The sequence below is a fragment of the Leptonychotes weddellii genome, chromosome 9 (genome assembly GCF_054177405.1).
Source record: "Leptonychotes weddellii isolate Sample4059 chromosome 9, ASM5417740v2, whole genome shotgun sequence".
NCBI lineage: Eukaryota > Metazoa > Chordata > Mammalia > Carnivora > Phocidae > Leptonychotes > Leptonychotes weddellii.
In genome coordinates, this window is record NC_138377.1 from 107,715,421 (window position 1) to 107,737,481 (window position 22,061).

The 22,061-nt window shown below is 45.5% G+C and overlaps 1 protein-coding gene across 1 annotated transcript in view; it reads right to left on the reverse strand.

The window, feature by feature from the left end:
• The window catches only part of LOC102726125 (neuronal acetylcholine receptor subunit alpha-7), a 109,591-nt gene that overhangs the window by 48,428 nt on the left and 39,102 nt on the right, over nt 1-22,061 (reverse strand). The window contains exons 3-4 of the mRNA XM_006740678.2: nt 20,568-20,612; nt 9,235-9,344 (exon numbers count right to left, since the gene is read on the reverse strand). Coding sequence (XP_006740741.1) covers nt 9,235-9,344; nt 20,568-20,612 — 155 coding nt within the window. The remainder of the gene's footprint in view (nt 1-9,234; nt 9,345-20,567; nt 20,613-22,061) is intronic.

The following is a 22,061-nucleotide window of genomic DNA, read 5'->3' on the forward strand; positions in this document are numbered from 1 at the left end:
TCTTCTTCTTCTTTTTTTTTTTTAACATATAATGTATTATTTGCTTCAGAGGTACAGATCTGTGATTCAACAGTCTTGCACAATTCACAGCGCTCACCATAGCACATGTCCTCCCCAGTGTCTATCACCCAGCCACCCCATACCTCTCACCACCCCCACCACTCCAGCAACCCTCAGTTTGTTTCCTGAGATTAAGAATTCCTCATATCAGTGGGGTCATATGATACATGTCTTTCTCTGATTGACTCCTATGTCTTAATCTAACTGTTCTCTCTAGGTAGCCACTGTCCCAAAGTGAGGAGACCACATAAATTATTGTCTAAACTGAGTTACTTTTGAAAGTGAAAGGGGCATTATTTAATAACTGTGCCAGGACAGTAGGATGAACACAGAACTGTCCCAGACTCCCAGGTAAAAAGGTCTGGTACAGCCACCCTCCCACAAACAAGTACTCCCCTCCCCCCTCTGGATGAGGATCTCCCTCTTCCAGATCTTTCTAATATGCCAGATCCCTGACACACCATTTCTCCTCCGAAAGATGATCTTTTGAGCCCTTGTCATACCCATGAAGAAGGTGTCAAGCCTTGGGAAAATCAAAAGGGTTTGGAGTCAAGGCTGTGGTTCTGTGTGAACAGGCCATTTAATCTCAGAAACAGCTGAACCGGGGATAGTAATTTCATGAAATCAAATTAGAGGAGACCACCCAGGGTAAAGTGATTTTTTTACTGATTACAAGTGCCTTCAGGGCATTGAATGTGTGTCCTTTTAGAAGCACAGCATTTCACACATAGTAGGTCCTCAGGAAATTCTCCTAAGCTGAACTGACAGCATCAGCCACCTCAGATCTGGGCACTGGCCCACAAGTAAAGTCCTGGTTCCTCCAGGTTTTCATACACCCCATGGGGCACATTCAGCTAGGGCTCCACACTCCGTAGATGAGGTTGTGAGGGCTTGCTGGGGAGGACCAGTTTCTCTCTCATGCATCTCTTCCTGTGAATCACAAACCCCTATATGCACCTCTATGCAGGCAGCCTTGAGCACAGCCCTGGGCGAGGAGTGGGGGAGCAGTGGAAATTTGCAGGGACCCCCACAACAGTCTGAGGAGGGCAGGAAAGGGCTGACCTTGGTCCCTGTCACTGTGCTACTTGCCCCGCCCCTCCCTCAGGCAGCTCATGATGATGATTGAACTTCCCATCGAATTCCTGTCTCACATATTTATTACACAGACCCTTAAAATCATGTTGGCTCTGTGTCCGATGTCACTAAGATCAATAAGCTCATCTCCAAAAGCCATGCTCTTGGACTCAATCAGTCTCGCAGGCCCTCAGAGTGCAGGGAGGGGGCGGGTGCTCAGTGGACTGGCCCTGAGCCACAAGCAGAAAGACTGTTTGCCTGGGCCATCTGGATGCAAAGCCCCCCCTAGAAAACTCTGCTCCCTGTAGCACCTGGCCCTCTGTTTGAAATTCTGCTCAAACCCTTGTGCAGTGGTTTGCATTTTGTCATCCCACTCTGGCTGGCAAGGGATTTGGTGAAAGAAAAGTTGGATGTCAGATGCACTGAAACTGGGAAAAGACAGACTCACCTTTTCAGAATAAAAGACAAAAGAGAGTCCCAGAGAAGGTCTAAAAGTAGAGTCAACTTAAAGGGAGGGAGAGAGGAATTATTTTGCTTTGTAGAAAAAAAAAGGAACTCTAAAAGTATGACCAGAGGCAGGCCAGCCTGAGGTACATCAGACTCGAGTTGGGCACACCCTGCTGGGGGACTTTGGGTAAGTGGCTGAACCTCCCTGAGCACCAGTTTCCTGTCCTGAGAAATGTGGATGCTGAAGACTGACTTTGGAGTCATCCAGCCCTTTGCAGAGAGAGTGGAACCAGGCAGAGGTGCTAAAGGTCCAGTAGGGACAGTCTATGATGTCCAGTGCAGACAGGCTGGCCTCTGAGTCAGCTTGAGGCAGACAAGTATCTGGGTTGACAGTGGCTGAATGACGACATGCGTTCACGTGACCTCCCCCCCCTCCCCAACATGACCAAGAAGCTAGAGGAAATAACAGAAGCAAAACACATCCACTGCCATTGGCTGGGAGCAGTAGACAAGCAGAGACCAGGTAACTTCTGGCCAAAACAACCACTGGATGGGAATCAGTTGGTAGCAGAAGGAGAATACGAATAAGTATTTTGACAATTATTCAGAGCAAGAAAGAGATGAAATTCTACAAAAAGGATTCTCATCCCATCTCACTCATGATAAAAGCCAAGACCTCCAACACTTGGGCCACATCCTGCCGTGTCTCTGACCTTCTCCACCCATGCACTCCAGCCACACAACCACCTCGTGTTCCTGGACAGACCCAGATGACATGTTCCTGTCTCGGGGTAATCAAAAAAGATAAATTTTCTCAAAGATAAAAGCATGATACTTGCACAAAATATAAAATGAACATGTGTCAAAGTTTTTACTTATGTCATTAATTAACAAGGGAAAGAGGCAAGGTGTCAAAAACCAATTCCAAGGAGCATCCAAAAAGTGGACACATACAAAGGCAATCAGGAGTGCGGATCAGATCAGTTAACAGAGGAATCAGTCCATCAGACAAAATCCATTTGCTTCTCTATGCACTGAAGTCATTTGCATTACTATCGGTTTCCTAGAACATACAGACTTGAAAAGTAGTTCAAAGACCATGACAGAGTTTGAGATAGTTTCTGCTAACCTGGAAGGTGCATGTGACCACACAGAGCAGGCCGTAGGCCCCCTGGTCATCTTTCCCTTGCCTGGTTTGTTCTCACATTTCAAGGCTTTTCACAACCTTTCCTGATAGGCCTTATTCTTTCCATCAAGAATGTTCACCTCCCTGATGTCATATGACATGTTTCCCCTCCTTCTGGACCTTCTGTTGGCCTCACATCCTACCCATGGCTCTACCACTCCCTATGTGCTCTCCCTGCTTTCTTTTTCTTGGATCCCCTATAATCTGGCATGTGTGCTCCCCTCTTCTCTCTCTCCCTTTCTCTAGAGAGCAGGGATTTCTGTCTGGCTTGATTGCTGCTGTGTCCTCAGATCCTAGGACAGTTTGTGATAACAGCACAAAAGCCTTCACTAAATATTGGTTCAGTGAATGAACAAATTAAAAACAAATATCAAAGGCACAGGGGTAAGAAAGAGGAGGTTTGGGCAGACAGTTTAGAGATGCACACATGGATTGGCCAGTTCCGCTCACTTCTTGAAAACAGATGACTGCTCCAACCTCTTCCTATCATACCTTGTGAGAAACAGCCTCCCTCCAGATTAGGTCTGAATGTTTGATAATGCAGATAATGCTGTAACAGCACATCCTAAAACCTCGTTCCCTGGGAGGTCCAAAGCTGCAAAATTACCTTTGCTCAACTGGAGATTCCTGCTGTATCCAAGAGCTGCTACTGATGTCCTTTCAGTGATGGCCTCCTGCCCCCAGGCCCACCCCCACACCAGCCATGACTGCATTATGGGCCCTTGAGCACCAACCCATTAACCTTCTCCAAGAGACATTAACAGTGACAACACTGAATAAGAGATCCGTTCCCTAAGATCCCATTCCATATGTGGACTAATGTGAAACCGTAACACATGAAGCCCACAGTAGGGCTATGGCCACTCAAGGATGTTGGTCCCAGCTCTTCTCTGTTACCTTTGCTACCTGCCTGTCTCCTCTCTGCTTTGACTGAGAAACCCACCTAGTCCTTATCATGCTCTCCTTTCTACTTGCATCATTGCCGCCTTCCCCATCAGGAGGAGGAACTGGACTGGAACTTCAATCAGGCCAAGGTGACAACAACTGAAACTTGAGTGTGAAACTCTTCTGCGCTGTAGCTGACCATGCCAACAGCTGTCCTCCCCAGGCCCAAGGCCCTGACAGCTGCCTATTCCAGGTATCAGCAGCCCGGCTTGAGGCTCTGGCCACCAGCGCACACTTGGTCTGTGCATGGGGAAGGCAAGCAGAGGTGGCGTCAGGGAGCTGACATTCCTGGAAGCAGTTGTCAACCTATGACAGACAGAAGGCAGTTGGCGATAAACACCCCAGAGGTCTCCAGTGGGAATGGGCCCCACTGCCCAGAGCAATAGCTTGCTTTTTAATGCATCCTATATTGGCTTTCCTCCCTTCTCTGTCTTGCTTCCTCTCTCAAATAAACCATGTGCTGAAATACTTGTCATAGGTTGACTTCCGGGGGGGAACCAAAGACACTTGGAAAGGAAATAAATTCTATTTCACTGGTGACTCACTGATCAGCACACAATTACTGGCCCTCATCGGCTGGATCACACTGCACCCAGGCATGTCCTGCACACATCACCCTTTCCCCAGGCTCTGCTATCAGGTACAGGGTCATGGGAATATGTGACAGGAAGAGGGTTATAGTCAGGGGGCTGTAGTCTCAGAACCAGACATGAGCCTGCAGACATGCAAATGCAATTTTGCACAGGCTGTAAGAAAGAGATGGCTGACACGTCACGCTGTCCTAAAAATACAGAGCTAACAAAAACATCTTCAAATACATTCATTAACAAAGATTCCACTATTATGACTGACTGAGCAGCTCAAGGATGGAGAAGCCCAGAGAGGCTGTGGCAGTTGCCTGTGGTTGCAGGGAAGGCGAAGCTGTCACTGCGGTTCAGGCTTTCTTCTGCAAGCCGACCACTGATAAGTGACGCCTTTCATTCCATCCGAATGGGAAAATCATGGAAAGCTATCCACAACTAATACTCACTTTGAGCAAGACTGTGTTCAGAAAAATCCTTGAACTGCAAGCTTTAAGTAAAGCAGAATAAAGCAACCAAGAAACTACTGGGATCAGCATCCGGCAGGGATGCTTTTATCAGCGCCGGTCCTCTCCTCTGAGCCACCCAGCCAGCTGGCTGGCCGCACTGTAACTTGTTCACCATCCATCAGGGAAATAAAGCAGCCCATCCCAGAAATGATGCAGAGATGGCTGTTTTGCAGTGACCTAGCCTCGTCAAAGCACAAAAAATGCATCATATCCCCAAAACCATTAGTGGCTCACACTTGGACTCCATTATCAAACCAGAATAGAGCAAGAAATGTGATGGACATGTTTGTGATGCTTCCCCTAACCTGAATCAATGCCCCTTTCAAACCGTGGCTTACACAGAATGATGGCATGCCCCCCTCCTTAAGGAAAAGCTCCCCCCTGCAAACACAACAGGTTAATGAACCATTACACAAGCCCACTGAGAGAACATACCATTTGGAGTGCCTGGAAGCTGGCAGAAAGTATTAAGCTCAACATCTCTCAAAATCCCCAATAACAGAATATTAGAAGGTCAGGATCCTATTAAATTCAAGCCTGTTTTTGCTACTTCCTCTGTCAATTTTTTGCCCTGTCACAGGTTCATATTTTCCAGCTTGCCAATATGATTTCTTTCCTTTCTTCTCTTGCTGTTCTTAGCAGCACCCACGTCACATGGATCCATCCTCTTCCCACCTCCTCTTATTCCTGCATCCCCCCTTCCTCCTTCCATCTTGTCTGTGCACAAATATTTATTAAGCACTCTCTAGACCCCCGGAGAGATGGCAGACCCCATGTGCTATGGGGGACAGGGACCCCTTTCTGTGACAGAGCATGACAGAGACACACACCAGGGACTCAGTGGGATAGGGTGTCAAGCTGAAGCCCACAGGATGACAGAAGGGTGAATATTCCATGTCAAGAGGGGAGCTCATGAAGATGTCTTGTAGTGGAAAAGAGTCCAGACACACCATGGAACTGAAAGACAAACTTCTAGCTGGGGAGCAGCAGGTGTTAAGAGGCAGCTGCAGGGGGTGGGCCCGGCCACTCCCACCTGCTGGCCAGGCCTTGTGACTTGTGTCCATACAGCAGAGGTAAGCCAGTGAATGGAGTCAGGGGATAAGGGGATCACTTTTTGTTTGGAAACTCTCTCTGCTTGCCTCCTTGTGCTCTCTCTCTCCCTCCTACAGGTCCCTCCAGGGTGCACTGAACTGAGTGCTCCTTCATTACAAATGTCTGTTTTGGTCTTTCATCCCCTCCCCCCACAACACTCTAATCTGGCCTTCCCGCTTCACCACTCCCCTTCCACAGAGCATACCTTTGTCTTCCTTTCCCTCCCTCCCTGTGTGCCCTGGAGAGGTGAGGTTGACTTCTGCTCCCCTGATCCAGGCTGAGCCCCTGCCTATTCTGCCCAACAGAGTGTAGTGAAGGGACCGTTCTGGGGTTTTTAGGATCAGTCCCTACAGAGCCTGGTGGCCCTCATTTCCTTCTTCTCTGAGCACCCCCTGCCACCACCCTGGGGGACACCTGTGCCAAGTGGAAAGGCTTTTAGAGGGAGCTGAAGTAGCAGAGGTGACAGCCTCAGCTGAGCTCCCACCAGCAGCTGCCACCACCACCAGCCATGGCGTTAAGACCCTCCACATTCCAGCTTGTCTGAGCCCCAGCCCCCTGCTTTCTGCCAAAAGCTCACACGCACAGACAGGCAGCCACATGGATCCAGTCGGTCCACAGCCTGGTGAGAAGTAATATGCATACATTTTTTTTAAGACACTAAGTTCAGGGTAGTCTGTCAAGCAGCAAAAGATAAATGACACTGTGTCTATGATGCCTTAAAATATATTCTGTCACCTGCTTATGCCACACCATGTTCGCGTGGACATGCAAGCCATACACTTAACAGTTACTTCAGAAAGGAGGTTCGACATCCCATTTCTCAGAAAAACTGAAGCAGAAGAGGAGGCAGCCTCGACAGATTCCGTGATAGAAGCTAGCGGATGTGGCCAACGGGGAGATGGGGAAAAGAGGGAAGAAAAAGATAGTTACTTAGAGCTCAAGGGGAAACATGAGAGGGGTTCTGGGACCGTCAGCTGGGTCACACATGTGGGGCGTAGCATTATTTCTAGGGGCCTGCTCCCTGGGGACAGCAGGTGGAGACTGTACCTTTGTTCCTTGAAATTCAGTTTATATAGAATTCTTGGTAACTCTTCATGAGCCAGAACATTAGAATCATCAAACATTTTATTTATTAGAGTTTGAGGTCCTGCATATAAGACACAAGAACCATCTCTATAGCCTTATTAGGATTCTACCATATTATAATATTTATTCTTGACTTCAAATGAAAAAGAACTAAGTTAGGCACAATGCAAAACCCTTACTGACATTTCCTTCTGAATTGTCCTACCATCTTACTCTGAGCAGAAATCCTCATTACCGTGCCTGTAAACGCACAACTGTCGTTTGGTCTTTGCCAAGTACCACACTAAGCGTGCGAGGTACATCCATAGAGTGATCCCTTCCAAACTCTGTGAAGCTGGCATCTCCCCCGTTCTGCAAAGCAGGAGTCCAGGACTTAACTGCTCAGTTATACACACAGTAAATATTACAGCTAAGATTCACAACCCCGACTTCTCCAATCCTGACTCGTTGCCCTTAAGTAGTCAACTGCAATGGCCCTGTTAGGGGTTGAATTGTGTTCCCCCCAAAATTCACATGTGGAAGTCCAAGTTCATATGTTGAAGTACCTCAGTATGTGACTGTATTTGGAAAGAGTCTTTAAGGAAGTAGCTAAGTTAAAATGAGGTCATTAGAGTGGGCCCTAATCCAATACGACAGTTGTCCTCACAAGAAGAGATTAGAGAGCACAGACAGGCACAGAGAGAGGACCATGTGAAGACACAGGGAGAAGGTGGACATCTACAAGTTACAGGAGAGGAGCCTCAGAAGAAGCCAAACCTGCCAACACCTTAATCTTGGACTTCCAGCCTCCAGAAGAAAATACATTTCTTTTTTTTTTTTTAAAGATTTTATTTATTTATTTGAGACAGAGAGAATGAGAGAGACAGAGAGCACATGAGAGGGGGGAGGGTCAGAGGGAGAAGCAGGCTCCCTGCTGAGCAGGGAGCCCGATGCAGGACTCGATCCCGGGACTCCAGGATCATGACCTGAGCCGAAGGCAGTCGCTTAACCAACTGAGCCACCCAGGCGCCCCAGAAAATACATTTCTGTGAGAAAACAAATTTTTGTTGTTTCAGTCATTCAGTCTGTGGTATTTTATTATGGCAGTGCTGGGACACTGATGACCCAAAGATGAGCCATGGGATTTCATGGGCTTCACCTACTCAGTAGGGGACCACTTACTCTGATTTTAGACACGTTGCAAAACTCAGGTGTCAGAAGCTGAAGAGCGGCAGCAAATCAGGAGGGAATAATATTCTTCTAGAAACAGGCCCAATGATTCAAATGAAATGTAACTGCCAGCAAATTAAATTAATAGCTGATACAAGATAAAGAATCACCCAGCCTCCTAGAAGCAGTCAGTATAGGACAAACATGTCAGCTGGTCCCAGAATCACTCTGTGAAAACCACGGGCAGTGGCCAATGGTCACGCTGTTTCCTAAATCAGGAAGGCATGGGGCTTCCTTCTCTTCTAGGTAAGACCAAAGGCAGCAGTCACCACTAGGAAATATCTTTCTTTTATATTAAGCTCGTTATCATACTCTGGACCCTATGGGGAAGAGGTGCTCTGGATCCCAATTTTGATTATGTAGTTTAGCCAAAAATTTTAGTGCTTCTAGAAATTTACCTTGCCTGAATACTTGCCTTTTGGGCATCTGGTCTACAAATCAGATTGTCCTGGATTACTGATGTATCCCTCATTTCCTGACCTCAGAAGCAGGACTATTAGAATATGACTGTTATGTGCCTTCTGTCACATACTCGACCCGCGTCACAAGCTTCCAAGCTCAGCTAGAGGTGACAATCCTCATGCACTCACGTACTGGCAGCAGGGCTCTCCCAATGCACATTGGGGAATGCATCAAATGAGGAGCTGGGTCCAAACAGTGGATTCCAGTCATGCATGCCATGGGCCAGCAACTTAGGCTGTGACCATAACTGCTGCCATTCAGGTGCAAAGGTACTTCCACATGCAAAAATGCCTCAGTGCCAATATGCACAAAAGTATATGTGTACCTATAACGCACAGCCCTATGGACATGGTCATCGTGGGGAGAGTGCTAAGTAATGCAAGCCTGTATGCCAAGGCAGAGAACATGGGAGAAGGGGACAGAAGGCTTCTCAAAGGCCTGGCCATTCATGAAGCATCATGGGCAGCAAGGATCCCAAATTACAGATAATGTGTCTGGCGTTTCTATAAAATATGCAAATATGCTTGGTTGTTACGTGTATGCAAGAATAAAATCATTTTTCCTTTTTGTCCAATGTGCTTACCTGTTATAGAGAAGAATGTCTGGCTTCCAAATCAGGCCATCTGGGAAACGAACAGTCTTCACGCCCGGATATTCTGACACATTCCACTGTAAATAGTGATCTGTCCAGGACTGAGACAATGACATTAACAGCTCTTTGCTTCCCTGCCTACTAGTATTTCTTCTACAAGATCATTAGACACATTCAAAGCCAAAACGAGATCCAGATACTTATTTACATAATTGAATTGTTATCTACAAAATATAAGCTGGGAATTAAATAATCTCTTCCAAAATGACCGTGAATAGCATAAAAGATCACATTTAAGATCCTGCTGTCACCATGACCACATTCAGACGGTAGCATTAAAGTTAATTCCGGTCCACTGTATGCCCCCAAGCCTTCCCCTCCCATGGCAGATGGGGTTTTTCTAGCCAAATGAATGACTGTTTTGCTTTCAAAGTTCTCCACTGAAAGGACACTTGGGAAAAATAAATTCATTTATTTCAACTGAAATACGAACTAAGCTGGAAAAAAAAGGAGAATATTTATTTCCATGAAACAATCTTGTGCAGTTGCTGGGGAACCTCTCAGAACCTTCGAAGGAGGGGTGTGTTTTTGGACTGGAATTCATATTTTCATGCAGGAATAGCGCTTCTGATGCCACAACCCAAAAATGCTAACACTCAGCCTTGGTGGTCAAACACTGAATCAAGACAAGGGTGCAGATGAGGACTCAGGACATAGTCATAAACACACCAGAACAGGTGCATTTCCTCGGGGCCAGGCCTTAAGTTGGTTTTTGAGTGACTTCTGCCAGAGGAAGGCCCATGCCTGGGGTCCCTTATCCCAAGACCACACAGCCCAGCCCTACCTGGGGTCCACTAGCTCTATAAAGACTGGTCAGGTAGGATCTCACTGGCAGCTGCTATACAAACAGCACCACCAAGCCAGGGTTGCAGAGCTGGCCCATTTGGACTTAGCAGCTCCTATATACGTGCCATAATCAGGGCAGACCCCAGTAAAGGCCCATCCTGTATCCAGTGTCCCTGGGGCCACCTGTACTCTGGAGCTCAGACCTTCTTAGACTTAGAAAGGTATGTGATGCAACACTTCCAGCTGGGACCAAGACAACTCCCCATAATCAAACATATCGCTATTTCTGCAGCAAAACATGCATACTGATACTAAGTCAGAAAAATAAGTGCCTCCCCTGCATATCTATTTCAGTTTGATTTTTAAACTCCATGAGCCTGATGCAAAGTTACCAAAACAACAAGGGGGACAAAAGTCCTTTAATTTTCAAAGCTGTTGAGATTTGGGAATTGCAGCCAAGTGGTAGTGGATCCCAGAGCATGTCCCAGAGATCCCACCATCCTCTAGAGAGGACAGGCAAGTATCCAGAAAGGCTGTCCCATTCTGGGACCATCTGAAGTCAGACAAGAGGGATTAACCAGGTGAGTAATGTCACTTTAAAGCCATGAGCCTCTGAGAATGAAGATTTGTCAATGTATAATGTGCTGGAGAGAAAGCCACCCCACTGATATTTCTAATTGATGTTGGTGGTTGGTGGAGGGAAGGGGAGGGGAAAAAAGGAGAGGGGAAGGACAGTTCCCAGAGGGCCAGTCTGTTGAAGCTGGTTTGCAGGAATGCCTGGGCATCAACCAAACTGTGTTTGCTCCAGCCTGCTCTGTCTCTGCACCATTGGCCCAGAGCTCCATTCTTTTTCCTCCTTTGTCCTGGGGACGACCCCTTCCATACCCAACACCCGTGATTTCCTTACTAGGATCTCATCTTACCCTGGGATGCTTCTCCGGGTTGGTGACTATCACAGAGCCTGTCACTGTCATTGTCACCACCATGCTAATCAGGGTCATAGGGCTCCCAGAATGACGGTGAGCACGGTAGGCAAATGCCCATCTCCCCCGCCTACAGAAATGATGGGCAGAGCAGGGAGGGAAGGCAGGGAGTGGAAGTGCTTGATTGGTGAAACCTCAGCCTCTTCTGATGGCACCACGTGTGAGCTGCAGGATGCCTCCCCAGCCATCTCCCCCTACCTGACTCACTCATGATCTTAGCTGCACGTGTCCCATGGGCATGTATCCTGACCATTTTCTTTGCTCCGTGTCGTGTGTACACCTCTCTTGCCAAGATCCAGGAATGCCAGCATGACAACTACTCATATTTACAAGAGGAGACTGGGGCACAGAGAAGCAACATCCTTTCAGTCAGTCACTGGGTCAGGACTCAGGACTGCATTATTTGACTTCAAGAAGAGTGATCAGTAGGCTCTACCATGGCTGATTCTTCCAATCCCATCTCTCTGCACTGGCAGACTTCCCACCACAAGGAAGTGGGCTGTTCATCATCCCAGAAGATGCCTTGCATCTGCTCAGTTGAAAGCCATGCTGGGTCTCCCCAACCCACAGGACAGAAAAGGTGGGCTGCAGAGAGAGGTGGAAATCAGGCAGACCCGGGTTTTCACCAAGGCTGTGGCAGAGCCAGGTGTGTGAGCTCAAGCAGGTTGTTAAACAAAAAAACACAGGCCCCAAATTACTTAGGCCAAGTCACCAAACTTGGGCTTAATACTTACCTGCAGTTTCAATCACCCCCAGAATTGTGAGCTTTAAAGGGTCAGTCAGGACTCTTCTGATCAGCATCAATGAGGTCAACTGTCACAAGGCCCTCTTCATCACATGAGGTGATCTGCTTAATAAGGCCCCCTGCCCTTCCCCCTAAGGGAAGGTGACCTTGCCTGAAACAATCCTTTCTTTTCTCTTGCTTATAACTTTCTTGCCCTGCCCTCCATCCTATAAAAACTTTCCATTTTGTACAACTCCTGGGAGTTCCTCTCTACTTGCTGGATGGGATGTTGCCCGACTCACGAATCAATCATTTAATAAAGCCAATTAGATCTTCAAGCTTACTCAGTTGCATTTTGTTTTTTCACAAGGTAAACCCCCTCTCTGAGCTGTGGCTTCCTCACAGGGCAGGGTGGTGCTGTAAGCATGAAATGTGTACAGCAGCAAGTCAGTCACGTGGCCCTGGTAGGCATGTGACAAATGATGGCTTAAAAAAAAAAAAAGAAAGAAAGAAAAAGAAAAAGAAAAAGAGGGATTCCTCCATCTCACAAGATACTACAGGACAGGAGAGCTGTAATAAGCAGGCTTTAGCCAAAGGTACAGAAGCACCATCAACTGGGCACAGGGAGCCCTGGGAGCGGGATCAGAGCCCAGGACCCCACAGGTTTCCATGAACATTTCTGAAGAATGAATATGTAAAAGGGCTTGTAAACAATCACGTTCCAGAAAGAGGTTTTCTATCCTCTCAAAGCACTCACTCCCCACTCAGATAGTAGGTCCCTGGAAGGCAGAGGTCCTGCAACAAATCTTCCTACAGACAGAGCCTGGCACATCGGGTACCTGATAATAAGTGTCAACCTAGAAACGAGGCCCACTTTCTTCATCTGAGATCAAAACAGTTGACTAGAAGACTTTTTAAAACACATATGTATGGAGATTTCCCACGCCAAGTACATGCTGTCTTTCACACCAACAACCAGTTCTCTGATTCTCTGGGCAGGAACTGGGTGTCCAGTCATTCAGTTCTATTCTGATCCTCTCTACCTGAAGTTAGTCTCAGATCAATACTCCCAGATCATCTGGAAGAGTCTTTGCTTTTCCTTCGCTTCCTATTTCTGTGGGATCCCCTCTCATTAAATCTTCAAGATATGATTATGTAGGGTTGTTACAGGGACATACAAGGAAGGAGGGGGTCCTGGATCTGAAACACACCACAGGAACCCCAATTCTTCCATGCGTCTGAGAACTGGTTTCATTAGCACCTACCTTGAGCCCATAGGAAACAAGTGTGTATGCATGCACGTGCACGGAAATATCTATAGCAGGAGAGTGAGAGAGAAGAAAGAGAACATTTTCTTTTTTTAAAAAAAAAAGTACATATGGTATAATACAAAACATAATTGGTCTGTCCCAGGTTCTTGGCACAGTGTTTCTAAAACCTTGGGAATTCCCTAAGGATAGGAGTGTCTCTTGTTATTCACATAGAGTTCCTTCTGAGCCCACCACAGGTTTCTAATGAGGTGAGGTGACTTAAGGTGGGACCCCTAGATCACCTCAGGTTGCCAGCATGCAGCTGGTCATCAGAAAGACCAAGCTTTGACTAGTGGGTGGGAACTTTCAGCCCCTCCCAACCTTAATATCCAGGCAGAGGAGAGAGAATGGAGACTGGGTTATAAAAACTCTTGAACAACAAGGTTCAGAGAGCTTCCAGATTGGTGAACAGGTGCCAGGACAGTAACTAGCCCACAGAAGGCAGAAAAGCTCTGTGCCTCCCCCACACCTTGCCTTATGCCTCTCTTCCATTCACTTGTTCCTGACCAGTATTCTTTATAATAAATCAGTAAATATAAGTGTTTTCCTGAGCTGCATAAGCTGTTCTGAATTTGAACCCAGCTGGACGGGAGTGTGGGTAGCCTGGACACCCCCTTTGCAGGTGGCACCCGATTTGGGGGCAGTCTTGTGGGACTGAGTCCTTAACTTGTAGGATCTGATGCTAACTCCAGGTAGAGAGGATCAGAATAGAACTGAAAGGGTGGACACCCAGTTTGTGTCCAGAGAATGAGAGAATTGGTTGTTGGTGTGAAAGAGCATGTACTTGGTATCAGAAAACTCCATACATATGTGTTTTGAAAATTCTTCTAGTCAACTATTTTGATTTCAGATGAAGAAAGTGGGCCTCCTCCTTCCTCCTGTCCCTGACAATTCTTTTCTGTCAGTATGACATAATGATTGAAATCATCATTAACTATGGGTTGTTATGAGGGCCCTAAGCAAGCCACTGGCCGGCTTGTGTATCAACGTAACATGCGGTATTTCTATGTATCAGAGATGAAGTGGTAGAAAATGCAGATTAAAAAGGTAAACATTTTAGAAATAAACATGGTTTACAACCTAACATTCTACAATGTGAATACTATTCATTCCATAATTAGAATCAGGAAGTAGAAAATAGAGAACATAAGAAGGATGGGAAACATAGAGCCAGAAGAATGGTCAAAATTCCAAAATAAGAGAGGCCAGATTCTTTTGAAAAGCACAGGCAAGTCTTTGGATGGCTCAACTGTCTCCTCAGAAACTGAAATGGTTCTTCCATTTCTTCTCATAGATTAATCAGATTATATCTGACAGGCCTCCCAAAATGATAAAACTAATCTATAGAGAAAATACGCCAACTGCTTCCTCCTAGGAATAAGAAGAGGTAAACAGAACAGCAATTTTCTCTTCCTTCAGGTTATCTAACTAACTGGGAAGTCCTACCAAATCAAGGGTAAGTGAAAGAAAGGAAAACGCAGTAACAAACTGTTAAGTCAAAAGAAAATCTAATTAATTAATTTATTTTACTTCCCTTCCCTTCTATGCAGACTGTATAGAAAATCTCTCATTTGCAGAATATTACCTCAGAGTTTAAATACCCCTGGTAAAAGATTTTGTAGATTCAGATTTTCAGAACAGCAATTCAGCAACAGGAAGCTCTGGGAAAGAAAATTTGCTGAAGGCAATTTCCTTGATTTTCTGTCCCCTCCTGTCCATATTTCTGCCCTGGTCTTCTGCTCCCTGATCTTCACATTTAGAAGAGTCTGTGCCTTTCCTTCACTCCCTTCCATTTCTGTAAAGCAGAGATTTTTCCCACCTGTGAACTCCACTGTCCACACCACCAGCCTGCCTCCTGCCATATCTCTAGGGAGTCATTTGGTCACAATATTTTAACTTTTTTCTTAGAATGTAAATTGCACAGCCTGAGTATAAATGGCTTAAGAGAAGAAACTGGGTCTCATCAACTTCTGGGTCCCCCTCACATGACCCAGTTCAATGCCTTCCATAGAGCAAGTGCTCAAAAAGATTTGTTGAATAGGTGAGATAAAAATGTGAGTTTTAGAACAAATGAAGTTGTACACACTACTGTAAGTGCAAGAATTAATTAGAAATAAGCTGTGCTTGAGAGAAATTTAGAAGTCTCCAGTGACATCCTCCAAAGCAAGCATGTTTATTTATGGAGCCCCTGAACTCAATACAATAAGTAATAATCTGGTTACTATTTTCCTGGAAAGCAACACCCTTTGAAAAAAACATTTGCCAAGTCATATATGACACTGAAGATCATTTGCTTACTGGGGGAAAAGGGATGTAGGCATCAGGAAGACAGACCTGTCTGTGACCTAACATGCAGTGAGCATATTAGGTGTTTCTCTCTATATAAGAAAAATGTCAACTGTAGCTCTGTACCGTAGAGGACATGGGGAATGTCTGGTTTTATGTTAAAAAGTAAACATTTGCATTAGCTCCCAGAATTCCCAGAGCTTCAACCTTACACTACAGTGTTCAGATGTTATTTGTAGTTGGCTCTATTTTGTATCATGATATCCCTTCCTAGGTTGAGTTTTCTGTATCATTCATTCATTCCACAAAAGGTATTCAGTGCCTACTGGGGGTAGAGTAGTGAATAAATGCAACTGGACTCCTGCCCTCCTGGTGTACACATCCCAGTTGCTGGAGGAAGACTCAGAGCCTGAGAACAAGTAAACAAAGGATAGGACAAGAGCTTCAGAAACAAAATGAAGTGAACTTATGGATACATGCTTGTGTTCCCTCAAATTGCTATGTTGAACCCTAATTCCAATGTGAGGGACGCCAGAGGAGGGCCTTTACCAGGTGGTTAGATCATGTGGAAGGAGATCTCCCAAATGAGATTAGTGCCCTTATACAAAGAGGCCAATGGCTAGCTCAATCTTTCTCCACCGTGTGAGAACACAACACAAAGGCAACTCAAAAGAGGGCCCTGAATAGAACCCAACCATGGTGGCATCATGATCTTGGACTTCCAGCCTTCAGAACTGTGATAAATAAATATCTGCTGTGGATAATCCACCCAGTTTATGGTATTTTGTTATAGCAGCCCAAACAAAGACACCAGGTAAGGAGAATGGCATGGGCTGGGGTAGTAGGGGAGGGTTTGAGACAGTACCCAGGGACTCAGAGAAGACCTCACTGAAAAGGTGATCTTCAGGAAGAGACTAGTAAGAAGCAAGGGAGAAAGGCAAGTGGTTCTTGGGGAAAGAGCCTTCCAGGCAGGGGGAGCAAGTGCAAAGGCCCTGAGGTGGGTGTGTGCTTGGGTGATGTGTGAGGGCATCAAGCAGGGCAGGGAGCACAGCAAGAAGAAGAGGGCTGGAGGGGATGTGGCAGATGCAAGGGCCAGGCAGAAAGAGTCAGAGACCACATCAAGGACTTCAGCTTGCCACTGGGTGAGACAGGAGCCCCTGGAGGACCAGAGCCAATGAGGCTTGTGGCTGAACGTTCATCTTCTCTTTTTGGGATCATACTGACTGGTATATTGAGAACAGACATCACTAGGGGAGGTAAGGGCTGAAACATAAAGTTGGGCTAGGAATCTCCACAATAACATAGGTGAGAGATGATGCTGGTTTAGACCAGGGTGGAAGCAATGGTGTTGACATGCAGTGGTTAGAGCCCGAATCTGTTTGAAGGTCGAACTGCCAGATCAGACGGGGGTGTGAAAGATAAGAGTTCAGCCTCATCCCTGATCTGAGCAAATGAAGACATGGAGCTACCATTTATTCCAAATGGAGACAGCTACTGTAGGGGCCAAGGTCAGGCTACCCAAAATGTTCCACTTTGTCATACTGATTTTTATTTTATTTTATTTTATTAATTTACATTCAATTACCCAACATACAGTACATCATTAGTTTTTGATGTAGTGTTCAATGTTTCATTAGTTGTGTATAACACCCAGTGCTCATCACAACACATGCCCTCCTTAGTGCCCATCATACTGATTATTTTAAATAAAAGTTACTTAAAAGGGCCTGTGCAAGAAGGACCCTCAGACCCTCCTCTGTCCCCCTGAAAGCAGGAAATAAATTTCTCCCATGAAAGATACCCTCCCTGTATCAGGAGCTAAAGAGACATCCTTATCACCAGAGATAGGAAATTCAGAGCCAAGAAGGCTGTAGAAACAACCCTTGTTAGTTTTTACTAATTTCCCAGCACAGTCCAAATTCCTCTCAGAATTCCTTACTAATTAAAGCTCCCAAAGTTAAGGGCTTTTGTCCTGTCAATTCCTCACAGATTTAGTGTCTCTTTTTCTGAGAAAGCTTAAAAACTATCCGCCTTGGTCATTTCTGTAGGTCTCAATATCATTATTGGGCCTCCGTGTGCATGTAATAAAACTTTGTTTGTTTCCTCCTGTTAATCTGTCTCACGTAGGGGCGCCTGGGTGGCTCAGTCAGTTAAGCGTCTGCCTTTGGCTCAGGTCGTGATTCCAGGGTCCTGGGATCGAGTCCCGCATCCAGCTCCCTGCTCAGTGGGAAGCCTGCTTCTCCCTCTCCCACTCCCCCTGCTTATGTTCCCTTTCTCGTTGTGTCTCTCTCTGTCAAATAAATAAAATCTTTTTAAAAAAATCTGTCTCATGTAAATTCAATCTTAGTCCAACTAGAAGACCTTAAAGGGTAGAGAATTTTTCCTTCTCATCACTATGGAGGGGGCAAGTGTGAAAGGGAAAGAAAGGATGGTCTGGAACACACTGGGGTTAAGAGTCTGCTGGGTTCCTACATGGGGACACCAGGGAGGAAGTTGGGTTGGTGCTGTTAGCTCCTGAATGGTGCCTTAAACCAGGATACTGGGTCCTCCAACTCCTGAAACAAGGAATGGCTGGAGAGACATGAAGAGGCAGCAGAGGGAACTCAAAAGCCACGAGTGAGTTAGGAGAAAAACCTAAGGAGAGGTATCCAGACACTAAATGAAGAAGGTTTTCAGGAAGAGGGACCAATCAACTCTACCAAATGCTCCTGAGAGACCCAGTAAGATAAGGGGGGGGGGAATCAATCCCTAGAAAAAGCAAAACAATGGTGTTCTACTCCTGGTGGGGAGTAGGGGGTTAGGGCAGGTGTTGGCAGGTAAGGGACACAAGATATCACCTGGGGTGATGGCAAAGTTCTGCTTCCTGAGGGGAGTGGGACTGAGGAGCTGAAAGCATGCCTGGCAATTCACTGACCAATGCACTTAGGATCTGTGCATTGCATTGTACCTAAAATTTTTACCTTGAAAGACACCCTAGTCAAATCGCTGCAAGACACATGGGTACAAGTGACCACTGTCCACTATTCTACTTTGAACTGAACTTAAAAAGAAGCTAGATCTATAGAAAGATGGATAGCTAGCCAAATATGGGAGAAAGTGAGAATTATAAAATGCTAATTACAGAATCTAAGAGGTGAAGATACAGACTCACCGTAAATTCAACTCTTCGGTATGTTTGAAAAGAAACTGGGGAAAATTGTTATTCATAGTAAAGCATTCAGCAACCTGGGGGCTAGTGGTTTGCTCACCCCAAGCCAGGCAAGGTGAGTTTAACTGAGAATGCGTGGGAAGAGACTGGGGGCAGTCTGGGCCTGGGGAGGCACCACTTGGAGAAACATTGCTGTAAAGGTGAGGAGGAAACCAGAGTCACTGGGGAGGGTTAATGGGGACAAACTGAGGTTTGTCTGTATGCTAATGAGAACAACCTGCAGACACTATTATGATGTTAGAGGCAACAGGGATGACTGTGAAAGCAAGGTTCTCAGCAGGTACCAGGAGGGGAAACCTCCTCCCAAGAGGGAGGGCCCTTCTCTAAGGGTAGCACTGACCCTGTGCCCATGACAAAGGAGGGAAGCTACAGCAGGTGTGCACAGGCTTTGAGGGTAGAATGTGCTCACTAAAGAATGTTGCTTTGAATACTGCAGGGAAATCTCTCAAAGGTTCTGCGAGGGATCTCATGTATAGCGAAGCGTACTCGCGGGACACATAGCAGATGGCTTTATGTGAATCTGTTTTCTTTCCCTCAACTTCCACATGCATTCCCATTAAAACTCACCGCCCAAGAAACCCCTGGAAGTACCCCTTTCCTATATTTACTTCTCTCATTTCTGCCTTACAAAGAAAGGCGTATTTCCCTTACCTCAACTCCTATCTTGGGACACTGGCCCAAGAAGCAAACAAAGGGTCAATTCAAAATACCAGTGTCTATGTGTTAAAACTTGGGTGACAAAAACTTTCAAAGATCAGGTGGATTTTAATTCCTTTAATTCCTTGCTTTCAACAAAATTGAATGAGAAAGTAATCAAGCTGTCAGCTGATACATCCTGATAAAACTATATTATCTTTGGCATGTCATCTGGAAGAAGTTCAAGGAATTGATTAACACTGCTGTAACAAAATGTCTTTCATTATGAATGACACATTACTACATCTATTTTAAAAAATCATAGAACTGATGGTGAAATCTACATCAGTGTCTCATTTCTGATAATAAAAAAATAGTCATCTATGAATACATGAATTAATTTAAAACAAAGCCTCATCTTTGGTAGAGAGACGAATGTCACCTTGATGAATTACGTACCAATAATCATTGTAAACCTAAATCAATCTAGGAGAAAAAAAAATTAACACTTATTGTCTAAAGGAATAATTTTTATGTAAATATTTATATTTAAGAGAACCAAGACAGAGTGATTAATAAAAGACCTGCAAACACAAAATTATACTACGTTAGGATAAAATTCTGTGTGAAAATTGGAATCGCAATGCTGGTACAAAGAAGACAGGGACTGTGTGAAATATCTGGCAGTTAAAGAAGGCTTTGTTTATATATTTCTTAAGTGAATGATATGGACATCAAATTATTATGGCATTTAGAGTCCACTTAAAATAGAGACTAACAGTTTTACTTTCTAATGTCAATATTTACAATTTGCTGGAAGAGACATCATTTGCAATTCACTAAATTTAGGTGAGAATTTTAGATGTCAAGTTAAAAATCCATGAATGGAATATAGCATTTCAAAACTTTTGCAGGGGCCACTGGAGCACTAAGTGTGGAGGCCTCTGGCTTAGGCAACTCTCTAGGATTCCAATATGTGCATCCAGGGGCATGGGGAGGGAGCCAGGTGCCCCTGAGCCCTGGGGACCAGTTAGTGCAGGTTACAGACAATGCAGATGTTAATCTTATTATTTGTCTTGCATGAAGTGCTTTTAAAATGTCCCCAAATCACCCTATAGTGAAATACAAGCATGCATCTAGTCCTGCAGGATGCAGTGAGAAACACCCCAAAGCGGATGTTCTATTTCACTTACATTGGCACGTGTGCAGTGATGGAGGACTGCCCTGGCTTTTCTCAGGGGCCCTCTGCTTCCCCTGCATTTCAAGCACTGGCCTCTGGGAAGGAAGAGCAGGAAGACCCACAGCAGAGGACTTCCACTGTCTCAACTTACCATCTGCAGCCAAATGTTGGTGGTTAAAACTTGGTTCTTCTCATCCTTCAAAGAAAAAGAAAGAACCATAAATATGGTTTATATGGTTTACAAAAGAGGGAGTGATACTGTTATTCATGCAGGAATCGGGCTACTGGGACTGCTGGAGTGTGTGGAAATTAGGAGGCGCCAAGCGCTTCCAAATACCCGCAAGCAGAATTTCCCCAGAGGTAAGCACATTTATTATAGAGTACTTACAAAATATGAAGAAGTATAAAGAGGAAAATTAAGACCCCACAGCCCCACATCCAGAGATGACACTTGCTAATGATTTAGCTTATTTTCCTTTGTACCCTTTACAATAATTTCTATGCTTAAGAAAATAAAATTGGGTACAAATTCCAACTTTTTTTAAAGATTTCATTTATTTATTTATTTGACAGAGAGAAAGACAGCGAGAGAGGGAACACAAGCAGGGGGAGTGGGAGAGGGAGAAGCAGGCTTCCTGCTGAGCAGGGAGCCCGATGCCAATGCGGGCCTCGATCCCAGGAACCCGGGATCATGACCTGAGCCGAAGGCAGATGCTTAACGACTGAGCCACCCAGGCGCCCCTCCAATTTTTTAAAGCCAAGTTTATTACCAGAATGTATACAGTTTTAAACAAATGTAAGTATCTTGTGCTTCCCTCCACCAGGAAAGGGAGTATGACCTTGCCAGCGGCCACGCTGGAGGCCAATGGCACTGCGTGGGTCACATTTCTGCCTGGTCCCTATGGATCTGCCTTTCTTTTCTCTCATCGTCTATCTACCAAGAAGCATGTCTGGCCCCTGACACACACCTAAAGGTAAATTCTGTCCTAATAAGCAAACCAAGTTTCAGAAAGGTAAGATGACTCCTGAAGGAGCTATTCAAACTTGGATCTTTCTGACTCAAAGCCCCTTTCTCCACATTCCCAAACCACCTGAGAATGGGATCCAGCAGGGTGTCACGTCTGTGCTCTAACCAGAGCTTGGGATAGTGTACCAACGATGGCTTTGCCCCAGAACAGGACATCTAAAGAAAATTCTGGGGAACATCAATCCTCCCAACTGGTATGCAAGCAGGGTCTTATCACTGCTGGCCAAGCCCAACATGGCCTAGCAAATGAGCAAGTTTCATGCAACAGTTCTGCTGAGATGGTGTTTTTCAGAACTCAGCCCCCAATTCCCACCTAAAGGACTCTGTAAATTGGCAAGTGTCACTCTCTTTAGGAGAAAGTATTTACTAATGCCCCCGGGCAGATATGTCTAGAAGCTGAGACTGTGAGCTCCTCCAACAGGAATTACCTAGCCCCGTTAACTGATGGCATATTCAAAAACGGACCCAATGGCAGAAAGAACATGGCATCTGCTGGGGCGTGGTCAGAGAGCTGGGATGCCAATGAGAAATAAATGCTCTTTCTCATTAAAATAAAAATGTGCTGATCACGTAAGGAGCTGGCAACGATTCTTTGATGCATCAATGCCCCTGGCTCAG